This window comes from Onychomys torridus, chromosome 9 (genome assembly GCF_903995425.1).
Source record: "Onychomys torridus chromosome 9, mOncTor1.1, whole genome shotgun sequence".
In the NCBI taxonomy this organism is placed as follows: domain Eukaryota; kingdom Metazoa; phylum Chordata; class Mammalia; order Rodentia; family Cricetidae; genus Onychomys; species Onychomys torridus.
In genome coordinates, this window is record NC_050451.1 from 109,189,890 (window position 1) to 109,205,749 (window position 15,860).

General features: G+C 49.4%; 1 protein-coding gene across 1 annotated transcript in view; it reads right to left on the bottom strand.

Moving 5' to 3' along the window:
* Stk24 (serine/threonine kinase 24) overlaps window positions 1-15,860 on the bottom strand; it is a 93,696-nt gene that overhangs the window by 3,816 nt on the left and 74,020 nt on the right. The window contains exons 4-10 of the mRNA XM_036198956.1: window positions 10,308-10,416; window positions 9,945-10,102; window positions 7,019-7,204; window positions 4,689-4,834; window positions 2,850-2,973; window positions 1,979-2,047; window positions 192-328 (exon numbers count right to left, since the gene is read on the bottom strand). Coding sequence (XP_036054849.1) covers window positions 192-328; window positions 1,979-2,047; window positions 2,850-2,973; window positions 4,689-4,834; window positions 7,019-7,204; window positions 9,945-10,102; window positions 10,308-10,416 — 929 coding nt within the window. The remainder of the gene's footprint in view (window positions 1-191; window positions 329-1,978; window positions 2,048-2,849; window positions 2,974-4,688; window positions 4,835-7,018; window positions 7,205-9,944; window positions 10,103-10,307; window positions 10,417-15,860) is intronic.

The following is a 15,860-nucleotide window of genomic DNA, read 5'->3' on the forward strand; positions in this document are numbered from 1 at the left end:
TTCAGAAGCAGCCTTCTCCCAGAGGCTTTGCTCTAAGCCCATGGTCTGGGGGACAACAGGAACAGACGAGAATGAGCACCCAAGAAATATACCAAGCTACAGCCGGTGGCAGCTTCCTAGTCCAAGAAGCCACACCAGCCAGCATCACCAGACTCCCTTCTACAACCCAGCTCCAGCCCAGAGCCAGTTACCTCTGCAGCCGCTGCACAAGCTGAGCCACCATGGTGTCAGAGATCCCAGGGCAGGCCTCTTCCGCCAAGTAGATGGCTCCCCGAAGCTCTTCTATTGACCCCAAGTTTCCTCCACATGCCTGGCTCTTCTCCTTCAGCTGAAAATGCACACAAGAGCAGAGAGACACATGTGCACAGACCTGGGCAGCAACCACTCCGGGAAAGAACAGGGCCTGATGCCAACACTGCCACTGCCATGCCAGGCTGACAAGGGATCAGGCATGAGCTGTAGCTGCTGAGTCACTCTAGGTACCTATCTTAGGTCTCCGTGAACATTATGTACATAGAGGGCAAAAGAGGGTCCCCACCTGATTCCTCCAGGCCAGAACACAGGCAAGTAATTCTGCACACCTCCACACACGAGTCTGATGGTGCACGCCTTCACACACACACACACACACACACACACACACACACACACACACACACACGAGTCTGATGGTGCACTCAAGTTTTCTCTCCTTACACAAGGAAGTGCTATCAATGTCTGCCACCCGTAACTGGTTTCAGCTGGCGGCTACTGTGAAACTCATCAAAGCCCCATTCCTGACTGTTATTATGGTTGGGGTACAACTCAGGCACACAGCTTTTGGGGTCAAGAGTGCTGTCACATGTTTTCACATAAACATGTGGCAACCCTGAGTTCTGAGACTCAGGCAACACCCTCCTCTGCTCCCAGGAGTCATAACTGAGTGCTTAGGCATACCTCCTAGGCATGAAGACCTGTCCTGGATGTACTCATAGTGTGGCCGATGAACACAAGAGCCACTCCCATCCATCAAGGCTGAGCTCAGCTCAGGATAAAAAAAACCTCCCAGAACAGACTCCAGGGGCAGCTGTAGACTCAAGACAGCAGCAGGTCCTCCAGATTTCCCTCGTCCATTTCTTTGCAAAGATGTCAGAAAACACTCAGCTCTGACTCTGCCGGCACTGAGAACAACCCAGCCAAGCACTGTCGCCCTAAGAGCACCAGGCACCTTGTCCTTTTTCTAACAGGCCATGGAGGGACCAGCCACGGCCGACACTGGAGAGGTCACAGAAGTAGAGCACACTGTGACATTGTTTGCTAACACTCTCTGCCACTTCCACACACAGCATTTAGACTCATCTGCAACCTGCCACCACCTGCCTCTGACCTGGCCAGCACCTGTGTGTCTCAAAGCAGAAGCGAAGACAGACTCAAGAGAACTGGAGCCCTCCCTTCCTCTCCCCAGGACTGGACTAGATTCAATGGCCCCGTGTCCCTAGTGTGCAGGGCGGGCCCCGTGTCCCTAGTAGCAGCAATGAGAACACATCCTCATTTGATTACGCTCGTGTGCTGAAGCTGAGCAGATGACCACCTCTGCTGAGCTTTGATGACTATGATGAGCACTGAGCACTCACCTCTAGCGACAGCCAATCACCTCTACTGATAGTTCTCTACAACTTCCAGAATATTACCCCACTTCCGGTGGATCTGAGGTTGTTACTGAGGAATGATTTTCAAAAGTTTAAGCCTAATAAAACCTACACAGCCCCTGACAATCAGGAAATCCACACAGCTTTCCCCACTTACCTGCCTGGCTTATGGAAGGCAGGCCCCAGGGCTAGTTGTGAACACAATGCAGACGCTGAGCCTACCTCTGCCAGCTGTGTTAATGCCCCGACTTGTCCCGGCAGCCACCCACAGAAGGACAGCCCTGGTCCCCTCTTCCTACCCTTTATCCCCACCCGTCCCCCTGAAAACAAAGGGCAGCCAGGGGTCTTACCTCCGCAAACAGAGGAGAAATAATTGTGGACAAACACTGAGAGAAAGGTCTCTTTGGGATGTCTTTCATCTTGGGAGGGAAAGAAAAGGAGCCGTTAGGAACAGGCAACACCGAGGTGGGCACGGATTCCACCAGAGCATGACCGGATGCTCCAGCTTCCCTCTGGAAACAATTTCTGTTCACGAAGTGAGATGTCGACGAAGGGGCCCACCCATGCAGCTGGGAACCCAAGAGAGTCACTGCAAGATACCAGGTATGAACCTGCAGGTGTGGACCAACTTGCTGCTCTGCTCTGCAGGTTTTTGCCGAGGAAACTGGAGGGCTATATATAAAGCCAGGCACTCCAAGCAGCCCTTCTCTGTACTTACCTACCTCAGCAGAGGGGGCTTATGGAGCCACAGAGATGGCTACTGGTGCACACAGCCTGACAAACTGTAACACTGTGCTTCACGAAATCTTTTAAAAACTAGCATTTGTAAATTTAAGTGGCCATAAAAACCACCTCATCAAAATTAAAACCAAACGCAACATTCTGACTTTTTAAGGGCCTAAAATTAAAACTCCACCATAAAAGCCAGGTATGTTATGAGTAAGTCCAACAGGCACTCATCAGGGCATTCAGGTGTGAACTTCACTTCCACATCCACTCCCCGCCCCATGTGCTGAGGGGCAGGAGGTGAGGGGCACCCACTGCCCAGCACCACTCCCACTACCGCATCTCCAGACCTGCCAATCCCCTCCTTGAGGGCAAAGGCCACCAAGGAGCTGCTTCAAGGAGGCCCTTGTCCACTGCCACAGCCGCTGTGTCGAGCCACTGGCTGGCGAGCATGGGCACGGGAGCATGGGCACGGGAGCACGCGAGTCAACACACCTTATTTCTCTCCAAATCAGATGGCTGCAGAGTCCCATTCTCCAGATTCTTGGGATCTTTCTCCCGGATTGTGAAGATCCAGTCCCCAGAGTCACCGCCTCCGGACGCCTGGCCGTCTGTTTCCCTTCACACAGAACCCCACCAAATTTACCAACACGCTGTGAACCACACTGCCCAGACCACTGACGCAGCCCCATTAAGTCAACCTCCCCACCCCACCCCCCAGCCGAGTCTTGCAGCTCGCAGCACATCACAGAGGACTGGAAGGAACACGGTTCTTGGGACTGTCCTTGTGCTACTAGCGTCCACTGCCACTGTCTGCTGCCGCCGCCACCGCCGCCACCACAGCCTCCACGGAAAGGGGCCACACATCTCCTAAGGACCGACCCACCTGCCACTTCTCCCCAGTCTCTCTTGAACCTGTTTCTTTGCAGGTTCCTTTTCTGGCCGTGGCTGAAAATGCCCTCCCTTTGGCTCTCTTTAGGCCACACCCCATCACCCCACACAGAGCTTCAAGTCTTGAACGAGCACTGCTCACTACCGGTCCCCTTCCAGTCCTGGTGCTCTACACACTGCCAGGTAAGCAGGTCCCTCTCCCTGCTCGTTCTCGGGCCTCGCGCTCTTCCTCAGAGCAATGACCCAATGCCAGTGCCTGCCCTCTTGCCTCCGTCCTTCCCCAACAACAGAGCCACACTGCTCTGCCTTGCTCCCATGCTCCAGCAGTACTCCTGCTGGCTTCCTAGAGGCTGACCCCAGGCTCTGACCCTCTGTTCTCAGGCTCCAATTCCAAGGTCTTTCCTACAGCAGGGTATATGTAGTAAGTCTGTGTCTTCTGCCTGCTCTCCATGCCGCAATAATACTTTAAGCTATATATATATATACGTCTTCACACACTCCACAAGCAGCTCAAATTCCAACAGGGCCTATATCAAACTGTTTCTGACACTTTACCATGGTGACATGCTGCTGAAACCTGGGACAACTTCCCTACCTCCTTTACCCAAATCCTTCACTGGGAATTAAACCCAGGGCCTCTAACATACTAGCCAGGTACTGAGCAACAATCCCAGAACTTTTTGTACATTTTATATTGAGATAGTTTCATTCACTTGCTGGGATTAGCTGGGGTGACAGGTTGGTCCACCCAGACCTACTGCACAGCCTGGCTCCCAAGCCCCGCCTCCATTCTCGCTTAGCCTGTTGCTAATCTGCCAATATCAGCATCTGGGTTACCTGGTCAGTGGTCTCAATGTTGGCTATAAACAGTAACCTGGACCTTCAGACCTGGGTCTGTCCCAGGGGCTTGCAGTCCACTGTCCTGGCATGGAGACATGATGCTAGCTCTCGGCTACGGAGTGCAGGACAGCAGATCAGGTCTCCCGGTGCCTCCTTTCTCTCTTACAGGACAGCCAGGCCACCCTCCCTCTACCTCCTGTTTGGAGGGCTCCAGCTACTTCACACACCAGTCAACAGAATGTGGGTGCTGAGCGGGGAACCCGCATTCAGTGAGTGACTGCCCCACATAGAGCTTGACACACTGAGGAGTCTCAAAAGCATTCTTCCTTTTCTCCTCACAACTGCACACAAGGACTTCATCTGTCCATTCCTTAAGAGCAGGGGCCTAATGAATCCTGTGCATGCTTATATTATGTACCAAAGAACCCAAACAAGCCCATGTGTACAAGACAAAACTCCGTGAAGAGGGCAGGGTACAGCTCAATGCAGTGTTGGCCTAAACTACCATTATTTCCCAGGCATGCACGCACGCACACCGACTCCCACAAAAGCAGCAGGGCCCAACAGTCTGTCCCAGAGTGCGGCAGCTCAGTGGGGACTTACACGTCGGAGTCCTCTGAGCTGGAGTCATCGTGGTTCTGCTCAGCCTTCCACCTCTTGTACCTGTCGATGAGTTCCGTCAAGTAGGACGTTTTCTTTGCGTTGCGGATGATGAACTTGTGCTTCAGTAACTCCTTAGCAGTGGGTCTCTGGAAAACACACATGCCCAGACAACCGTGAGAGGAAGTTCCTCCTCCATTCTGCTCTGCTCCACCTCAACAGCCAGACTTCTGCACTAAGATGCCAATCACTGCACCACTCAGCACTGGGTTCTACTTCGGAGCCTGCTTCTCCTGCAGGCTTATTCCAGAGGAGCAGCTCCACACTCAGGCCTGAGACTAAAGCCACAAGGTGACTTCCAACAAGGATGACAACATCCTACCAGAACCATTCGATTAAAGTTTGGAGAGCCCTCCTACCCAGTAACTCCACAAAGAACTCAGTAATTACAGCCTGAGAGCCCATCTCCTGGATTGTGTGGTTCTGAGAGCCCATCTCCTGGTTTACGTGGTTCTGAGAGGCTCATCTCCTGGTTTACATGGTTCTGAGATGCCCATCTCCTGGTTTACGTGGTTCTGAGACAGCCCATCTCCTGGTTTACGTGGTTCTGAGATGCCCATCTCCTGGTTTACGTGGTTCTGAGAGGCTCATCTCCTGGATTACGTGGTTCTGAGAGGCTCATCTCCTGGATTATGTGGTTCTGAGAGGCCCATCTCCTGGTTTACGTGGTTCTGAGAGGCCCATCTCCTGGATTATGTGGTACCTCACAAGTGCTGACCAAGGGAAATGTGTGTTCTTTGTGACTTCTTATAGTGTTAGGCTAACACTACAAAATTAAAGTGAATTCAGTGATTCGACTCATCTAGAACAGGCTGGGGCAGGAGTCAGGAGAGACCCACCTGGGTTCCCTCAGTAACCAGCATTTCCAATTTAGAAAAGCAGGTGTGTGAACCTATCCCCACCCCAGTGACTGGGTCCAACAGCTTGATCACCACCTGGACATGGTATAACTTCAATGGAATGGCACACCCAGAGTTTAGTTAGCTGTTCCCCATCTACCGGCACAAAGCTCCCTCAACATGCAGTGACCCAACCAGGGACAGACAGCAAAAACAGAGATGCTAGCCAGACACACCACAGTCCCACCTACTCCAAAGAATCGTTTGTTTTTCTTTTTTCTGATCACAAACAGCATGTTCCGCCAACCATGATCTCCAAGAACCCAGGTGGCCTCAGCAATCCTTCCCCCTCTTCATCCACTGACTATGACACTCCAAGCACCCCAAGAGCGCACATTCTCAGCTTTGCAGCCTTCTTGTCTGAAGGTCCAGGGGCAAGCCAAGGTGGAGGGGTGTATCCAAGGAATAAATGAGTACAAGACATGCTTTAAAAGAGGATATAGACACACCTGGGTCTCTCTTCCTGGGTGCTCCTGTACTATCCTGTGCCATGAATGAGCCCATGAGATACGCAGTTAAACCACCTGGACTAACATCAAGACTACACACCCCCACCCTAGCACCCAACCCAGTAACCAAATACTGGTTTGCTGCCCTCGGCCTGCAGCCCCTCGTGATGCTTTAGATCCTGATCAATGCCTTTGCCAGAACTGGTACCCTATTGGGAGAACTATGTGATGTTCTTCTAAAACGCATTCTTTCTCACCATCTTTAGACCAGAGTCCACGGGGACCCCTCATGAGTAGTCTTCAGGTTCAATGAAGCACTGATGTCAGCTAACTCTGCTCAAAGAAACCCTAAACACAGCAAGGACATAGGATGCTACCTCTGACAGAGTACACAGGCTGCTTTCAAAAGAAAGCCCCGATTCTCAGAGGAAAATGAGGCAACGCTCACAGAAGCCCATGCCTGGGCTTTGCCACCACGGAGTAAACTCAGAGGGAAGGGAGACGAAGCAGAGACGGTGGGCAGCGTGTATCCATTTGGCTGTCTCCTGGCACAGGACAACTGGAAACGGCATTGGCTTCCATTATTTTCAGGCCAGCCTCTGCTATTAACTAAAGTAGCTTTCCAGTTTACAGCCTGATCTTTCTCTATAAATATTAAAAACTGATGACCTCACCCCAATACTAAGGAGAATATTCTTCAGGTTCAATGAGGTCTGAGATGCTAGAACATGTTAAACAAAGTAACTACACCTTACATCCCTAAAAGGTAAAATGAAAACAATAACAACAGCAAGTCTCTGTAATTTAAAGAAATCAATCTCATCTGCAAAGATGTGTGCGCCCGTGGAGAGCTGCTAACAGTGAGTGACACAATTCCAACAGAACAGATTCAGAACAAGTTGAGACCACAGAAAGGGGCACTCACAAAGCTGGGCTCTTTGTTCAAACAGGCCTCCACAAACTCCTTGAGGGGTTTGCTGTAGTTTCCTTCTAGCGTAGGCGGGTTGTTCTTGGGGATGAGGAATAACACCTTCATGGGGTGCAGCTCAGAGTGTGGCGGCTCTCCCTTGGCCAGTTCTATTGCTGTGATGCCGAGGGACCAGACGTCTGCCTGTAAGGACCAAAGCATCTTTAAGACCTGGAGCAAGAGTACATTCAGACCAGCAGAGGTAGGTGTGCATGAGGGTGTGTGGGTGTGTGGGTGTGTGGGCGTGTGTGAGCGTGTGGGTGTGTGTGCGTGCGTGCGTGCGCGCTTCCACCTCAGGTTCTGAAAGACAATTTTAACGGATAAGAAAAAGAAGCCCTTGGCATGATTTTAACACAGAAAACAAGTGGACAGACTTGCTGAAGCAAATACCCATTCCTACATAGTGACCTGACTGGCCACCTCTATGGGAGGCAGCATGCCTGTGCCAGGTGTGCTCAGTAGAGTCCTCGTAGCAGAGACACAAGGAGCAGATGAGCAGGAGGAGCGCTGGAGAGTCCCCCCTCGAGCAGTTCCTGGTGCAGAGTGTTCAGATTTAGCAGCCACCTTAGTTTCAACACCAGCTCTGCAATCGAGGTCTTATGACATTAGACAACTGCTTTCCCTAAGCCCCGCCCCCTCGATTTTCAAGAGTGAGGAGGTTACAAAACGGTATACAAAGGGCTGACCACTGTCGGCATTTGATGTGTTTCTCTATTCCCAGCCTAAGGCTCTGTGGAGACTCAGGCCTGCTTCCAGCTGCCCACGCCCATGTACCATCACTTCAGTGCACAGTGGATGCTTTAAATGGTCACGGTTACGGAAGGAGCACAGCAGTCTTAGGGGACTCTACAGTGAGCAAGACTGTCAGCAACTCAAACAGAACGGAAGGCAGGACAGGCTGGCGGAGAGCAGGACAGGAACTCAGGTGGAGACAGGCACCACAGACTTGTCGTCACCAGTCCAGGCCCTGAGGGGCAGCCTACCATCTCCCTCACAGATGGCAAGAGAAGGCCTATTCAGATGAGCACAGGACCAGGAAGGACAGTTCCTGACCTTAACCACTTGGAGTGGACTCCCTGGCCATTCTGCAACCTTGTGATGCAAGGCAGGAAGGCAGGCCTGACTTCCCGGGCCTCTACTCTGTGAATGCTGTCACCTGCTCCCACACTCTCAGGCACAGCATACCGCGGCCCATCAACTGAATGACGTGCCCAAAATAGAGCGGATAGCAAACCCCAGCAAACAACTGTTTGTCTGTCACTACACTGAGGACATGTGGCACCTGGGGGTTCAAATGAAAATCGGGAAGGCGGTGAGAGGCATAGTCCAAACAACCGAAGTGAACTGCACCACAGAGCCCTGACAGGAAGATTAGGAGAGCTCTCTGGGAAACAAGGAAGGGAGTCGCCATGGGTAGAACAGAAATGGTTGGCCTGGGCCCCAAGTCATAAGGGCCAAGGTTGAAAAGCTAATTTACTACACCAACTGAAAGAGAATGACAGGGTAGTATACGAACCTGGAGTCTAGTCTCTCTTCTACCAAAATTCAGACATGAACACTGACAGTACACAGTGGACAATACACCTACCTACCTTCCTACAAGACAGAACTCAGGGAAAAGGCCAAGAGAAGACAGGTTTCAGAAGAGAAGGAGCCACAGAGGTGACCTATTTCCCAGAAGACAAGGAACCAATGAACAAGAAATGCAGAGAGCTAATGGACTAACCTGAAGCCCAGGGCCTGAGTTCTTTCCCGAGCTCCCACACCACCACACATCTGAGTTCACCGAACCAGCCCAGTTCTCTCAAGCCAGAGCAAGGGATGCCTGTTCCTTCACCCACTATGGCATGCCTGACTCATCTTGAGGATCTAATGCTTCTGGCCTTCCAGAGCAGCAGCACTCAGACTCACATATTCACAAAGACTTACTTATTTATTTATTGGTTTTTGTTCGAGAACAGGGTTTCTCTACAGTTTTGGTACCTGTCCTGGATCTTCCTCCCTAGACCAGGCTGGCCTCCAACTCACAGAGATCCGCCTGGCTCTGCCTCCTGAATGCTGGGATCAAAGGCGTGCGCCACCACTGCCCAGCCACACAGACATAATTTAAATAAATAAATAAAAAGAAAAACAAAAAGTAATGTTCAACCTATAAATGTCTCCGAGTTACGTATTTTTTGTGTTAAGTGTGGGGCTCAGGAGAGCCAACTCTCTGCCACGACCATGTTTACTGTGCACAGGCCGCTGACCTGAGCAAACGGAGCGGACTACTACAAGGCTTTAGAAAAGTAAAGGACAAGACCAGGAAACAGGAGGACAGAAGCCGACGGACAAGCAGCCTGATGGACGGCTCCCGTCCGCTGCTGTCAGAGCCTCTGGGAACAAGGATCCTGAGACTGAAATTACAACAAATGGTTGCAATCACTGAAGAACTACACTTGCCCATTCTGCTATGGATTCCCTGTGTTCTCTGATTCGTTCTCTAGACGCCTTATCTGGAACAGGCGGGTACATCCAGGCCCTGCTCCTCATCCACTGTGCCAAGTGCCACCTGCCTTCATGTTCCTGCACAGGCACTGCATGCCCCAAGTCATCTATCCAGGGTCTGCATGTCTCAGAAGGCCCGAGTGCCCAGCCTCACTCACACCTGCTCCTCCCTGCCCCCCCCCCCCCCCCCCCGTACTAAACAGTCACGAAGGCCAGTCACGAAGAACAAAGCAGCCAGTGGCGTGGAGGGAGACAGAGGGAAGCTGACACTAGCCAAGGTCACAGGATTACCTCCACGACCTACCCCACCTCTGGTACAGAAGGAATGCTATGCGATGAAAGACAAAAGGGACGAACATCTGGGTGTGGTGGGTCCACAGCACAGGTTCTCTCTCACCTTTGAGTCATAGGCTGACTGTTTAATGACCTCGGGCGCCATCCAGAAGGGAGTACCCACGAAGGTGTTCCTTTTTATCTGAGTATCCGTCAGCTGGCCAGCTACTCCAAAGTCAGCCAGCTTTACCTCTCCATGTTCAGAGAGCAGAACGTTGGCCGCTGCAGGACAACCAAACAGGAGGACATCATTATGCATGCTCTTATTCCCAGGGTCACCCTTTGAGCCCATGCATGCTCTCCCCATAGGGCACAGGGGCTGGTAACAGACAGGCAGAGTGCGCAGCCAGCCGCTGCTGAACACAGATGTACAGAGGGTTGTACCACTTCAGATATTTCAAAGAAATAAAACAAGAGTAGCTCTTACCTTTAATATCTCTGTGGATTTTCTTTTCTGAGTGTAGATAATCAAGTCCTTTCAGAATTTCTCGTAATATGGTAGCGATCTGAATTTCATCTAAAGGACCAGGTTCTAACTAATAAGAAAAAATGTCATTAGCTATTTAAAAGCTCTTACACAGAGTTTAAAACACAAAATCCATGCTAAATAGATAGGATAATCAAAATGAAAGACACCATCACATAAAGCAGACATTTTGCCTAAACAATTGAAATCTATTAAAGGGCCAGGCGTCACGGTATATGCACACCTTTAATCCCAGCACTTAGAAGGCAGAAACAGGAAGATCTCTGCAAGTTCAAGGTCAGTCAGGTCTACGTAGTGAAAACTTGTCCAAAAAATAACAATAATAATAAAAAATCTACTAACGGATGAGGGAGAGGATTACAGAGATGTCTGCTGGCCTGGGGTGCAGCTAAGGAGAGCACAGGCCAAGAGTCAGGAGCAGCGGACGGATGGATGCTATAATGAGTGAGGCGAGGCCTGCAACAGTTTAAAAGCCCCTGTTGTCTACACTGCAGCCCTGCAAGCTGACCTTGAGGATTGGTCCATGTCACCAAAAGCACAAGTTTTGAGAAGTGTGTGAGCACAATTCTTCCACAAGCTACTTCTCCCCAGAACTTTCTATAGAGATCTGCTCGTGCTGGGGAAAACACAGTAAAAGCACCCAATGCCCAAGACTTTCAGAATGTGTTATGTAGTACACACATGAAACATTCATTTATTAGCCCTAATTGGGAGGAGTAATTACTTTTATTCTGGAAAAACTCTAAGGAACTGTTTCTCTTGACTCTTTAGAATCAATTCTCGTAAGAAGTTGTAAGGAAGCAATGTTACATGTACACATCCTGTTTAAAAAGAAACAGACAAACCTTGGCTTGGAAAACAAAGACAAGTAAAGGACAGGTGGACGGGAGGGAGGGGGGAGGGGGGAGGGGGGAGGAGCAGCAGACAGGATGGGACTCCGTCATAACACACAAAACACCCCCTCACCTGTGAGACTGTGTCACTGAACTCTCGCACCGAGACAGGCAGCAGACACAACAGACCTAACAGCAGCCCTTACAGAGCAAGTCCACTAAGTCAGGAGAACCAGACTTTCTAACAGACAGTGAAGACCCAAGCTCATACACCTCAGTCAAAGGGAAGACACGGACCTGTTTTTAAAAGAAAACTGTGTTGCCAGGTGTGCTGGCTCAGACCTGAAACCTCAGACTTAAAAGGCAGCCCATAACAGCAAGATTGCCCCAAGTTCCAGGCCAGTCTGGGCTCTGATGTCCTCAGACTGTCTCAAAAAATAAAACACGAGCTAGAAAGATGGTTCAGCAGTTAAGACCATTTAATACTCTTGCAGAGGGCCCAGGGCTCAATTCCCAGTACCCACATGATGGTTGACAATCATCTAGAACTCCAGTTCCAAGGGATCCGAAGCCCTCTGACTTCTGCAAGCACATGCATGATACACATAAATACATGCAAGCAAAGCATTATTCATAGGCCGAAAATGTATCTTGTTCCCAAGGAAAGAAAAACTGGGTGTTATTGCATGCCTCATGACTTCCTGATACCTTGTGACACCCCGAAAATACACAGTGGCAATGGAGGCCTTTGGTCACTGTGATGGCCATTTTGGTTGTCAACTTGACTACATATGGAATAAACTAAAACCCAAAAATGGCTGGGCATAACTGTGAGGGATTTGATTAATTAAATCATTCGATTAAATGATAAAAATAATATCATGCTGATCCACTTCTACACCAGATCTTTGAGATGAGAAGACACCTTTAATCCAGGTCCCACCTCTAACCCGGGTCACACCTTCTGTTGCAGTCTATGTAAAGGACATGGAAAAAGGAAGCCTCTCTTTACCTGCTTGCTCTCGCCCTCTGGCAAGTCCATTCCTCCACTGTCACTGGAGCCTATTTCTTTAGGATTCCGGTTGATACTCAAGACCAGATGAGGCATCCAGCCTCAGGGACTGAGTAACTACTGAATTCTCCAATCTTCCATACATAGGCAGCCACTGTTGGATTAGCTGGACCACAGTCTTAAGCCATTCTAATAAATGTCCTTTCTATATGGAGAGAGACTCCTTTTGTAGACTGTTGTTCTAGAGAACCCTGTCTAATACAGTCACCTGCATCACAGCCCAATTCATGCCTGGTGCGGCTTTCTGGCTCATCTCAGAAGCCCACTCTGGTCTACACCATAAAGGCCGAGGCCAGCCAGAGGCCCCTCTCTTGGCTGCTTATTAGCATTTGAGCCTCTCTGGCTTTCTTCGTTCAGAACAGAAGAGAAAGTGTAAGCAACTTTCAGTTATCCTTCATGAGATTATACATGCAGAGAAAGTCAAACTGCTTTGTCCATTAGCCTGCCCGGAAATTACTGCCAATTCTGACCAAGACACTGCTCGCACAGATGAGAACAGCATTACGCCCTATTCCACAGAGTGTAATTTTTTCCAGTTATTCAACCGAGAGTATCTTTTTTTTTTTTTTTTTTTTTTTTTTTTTTAAGGAAACATTCAAACTTCTGTTCCAAAGACCATGGTCTGGAACACACTGACATGCAAGGCTCCTGCTTCTTCCATGTCTATTCTTCAGTGCTCACAGAATGCGCCAGTTTTAATTTTCAAAATGAAGAAAACACATTGCTCTAGTCCCTTAAGAGCAAGGGGAAGACGGAGGTGCTTCTACCTTCCCTAGCTCTCTACACCAGAACTCAGGCTCTGGGTCTGCAGCAGGACCTCACTCCAGCACAAGATCAGCAACATTTGGCCACACCGGGAACCAGCTGCCTGTCCCTGCCCCCAGGCCTGCTGCTCAGTGTGCCTCCCTCCAGGAGAGACTCTCACCCGTAACCACAAGCCAACATAACTTAAGTAGCTTTTGATCGTGGCAACAGAAGAGTGACTAGAACAGGAGAGTGGACTGCATCCATCTAAGGTAACTTCTAATACCTCCTCCGCATCCCTCCACTCTCTGTTAGATATCATCAGGGCACACAGTTACCCAACTACAGACCATCTTCTCGGGTTCTACAGAACCATCATTTGGCCTGATGACTTCATTCTCACCATGGAATGTGACACATGTCCACACCTAATCTTGCCCCTGGACAAGACCATGGAAAGTCTTCAGTGATCATATGTGTGAGAAGGAAATCCATTTCCATCCAGAGTGCCAACAGCAGCTCACCCTACAAAATTCTGTCTTGTTTTTTTCAAAATCAACACTGTGCACTCATTTTTAAGTTTGTCAGACACCTCTGCCTGATTCACCCAACTCCCCACTTCCTTTCCCTATGTGCAGCTCCACACAGCAGGAAGAATGCAGGGGTGTAGGGGTGTGTGTGTGTGTGTGTGTGTGTGTGTGTGTGTGTGTGTGTGAGAGAGAGAGAGAGAGAGAGATCTCCACACAGATGCAGATGCACAAGAGCAGCAGCTCTGCTCTGTGCATTGACTGGGCTATGAGAATCTAACCCGCAGCAAGTCACGAAGGCCCGGATCCCAGGCATGAACATGATTCCTAAGTCATGGCAGGCACTCCTCAGCTGGAGCTCAGAGATGAGTGACGCAGCAGAGTTTCTTATTAACTTTTATTTAAAATTAAGTTTTTTTATTAATTTTAAATAAAAGGCAACAGATTGAGCACACTCACAATCAACTATGTGCCTGTTTATACTCACTGCTCTCAATGTCTAAGCTGCCCTGTCCAGTTCATACTGGATCCAGCACTTGGTGGTGGCTGTTTTCCTTTCCTCTTTCTTTAGAAAAGCTGTTGCAACAGCAGGACACCAGGCCACGCTCACCTCTCCAGATGCAACTCTCAGAAAGAGCTCCTACAGTCAGTCACAGGCCAACTCCACATTAATTAACAGAGACAATAAATAAAGCCAGCTTCAACTTTTCAAAGGAATGGCCCTCAAATTCATTCATGCAGCTACAGTACCACATTCTGACCCACGACAATATTCTGGTTATTAACTCTTTCATCAAAATGCATAAAGAGATCCTCTCAAAATAATCCTGATTGTTTTCAATATTCAAAACATAATTACCATACCCCATTACTTAAGTATTTTTTCCTCTTTGATGGTTTGGGGGCAAAAATGACAGAAATGTGATAAAGCTGGGAAAAGAGACAATCACACTGGAGGCAGACAGGCTCCCGGACAAGAAAGCAGACTCCATGAGATCCAGTCCACTCAGCCAGGAGCTGCCACAGCCATTGCACGCCCATTCACAGGGACCCCAAAGCAACACCCTTTCTTCCCATCAAAGACGTTTACATGGATAGCGAGTCCGGGACTCTCAAACCACACGGAAAACTGAAAGCAGCTAGTTCTGCATTTTCCTCCAACTGTGATTTCTAAAACTACACAGGCATCAATTCAAGTAAATTCAATTATTGTAGTGCTGGAGATGAGCACACGGACGCCTTCAGAGAAGAGAACTCCTGCTCTGCAGGCTGTCAGAGACAGGGTCCCTGCAAACAACTCTGTATCTTCCACAAATTAAATCCACTGTGGATGACAGGAAATCTAACTGCACACAAGGAAGTAATTTCCGACATTCCTGTGCTGCCCCCAAGAGTAAACAAGTGAAGTTGTTTGTGCAGTGTAGATATTTATAGAAAGGACCATAAAATATATTCAGCTGGTTTCTTCCCATTCTAATACCCCAGTTTAGCTTTGTATCACACTGACGTTTTCTTGAAATCTTCGTGTTGAACAGTATTTTAAGCAATCCTTATGGCTTACAACAACGTGCAATTTCCTCAGTTAGTGTACCAGCTTCTGGAGACATGTTGTTTTAGAGGTTTCTCCTCTCAGGAAACTACCTGGTGGTGTATTGTAGGAAAGAAACTGCTCGCAAAGGTGGGGTGGGGGGTGCTTTCCTTAGAAAACCTGTGTGAGACTTCCTTCAGCTCTCACTCACTTCAATGGGGTCACCACTCACAAGACTCCATGCACATGTCTGAAGAGTACAATTACAGTAATGTTGGTGCGTGTGTGTGTTGTCTGGAGTCCAGCAGTCAACACCGGGTATCCATCCTCAATCCATTTCTCCACCGCATCTTCTTGATACCAGGTCCCTCACTAATTTGGCTAGACCAGCTGGCCAGTGAGCCCAGGGATCTTCCTGTCTGTGCCCTGCCACCCTGGGATACAGGCATTACCTCTGGGCCCAGGCTTCATGTGAGTGATGGGATCTGAACTCAGATCCCCATGCTTGCACGACGCACACTTTGCCAGCTGACACATCTCCTCAGCCCCCAACTATATTACCTTTTTTTTTGGAGGGGGGTCAAGACAGGGTTTCTCTGCGTACCCCTGGCTGCCTGGAACTCGCTCTATAGACCAGGCTGGCCTTGAACTCATGTCACTTTTAATGTATGGAAACAGAAGACAACAGTGTGCCAGATAACAGAAGCTACACTTATGGGGCTGGTTCTCTGGGAGTGCTCACAAAGCCCAAAGTGAACAAACATCTCCTCCTAACTTCCTCCGCCCTCT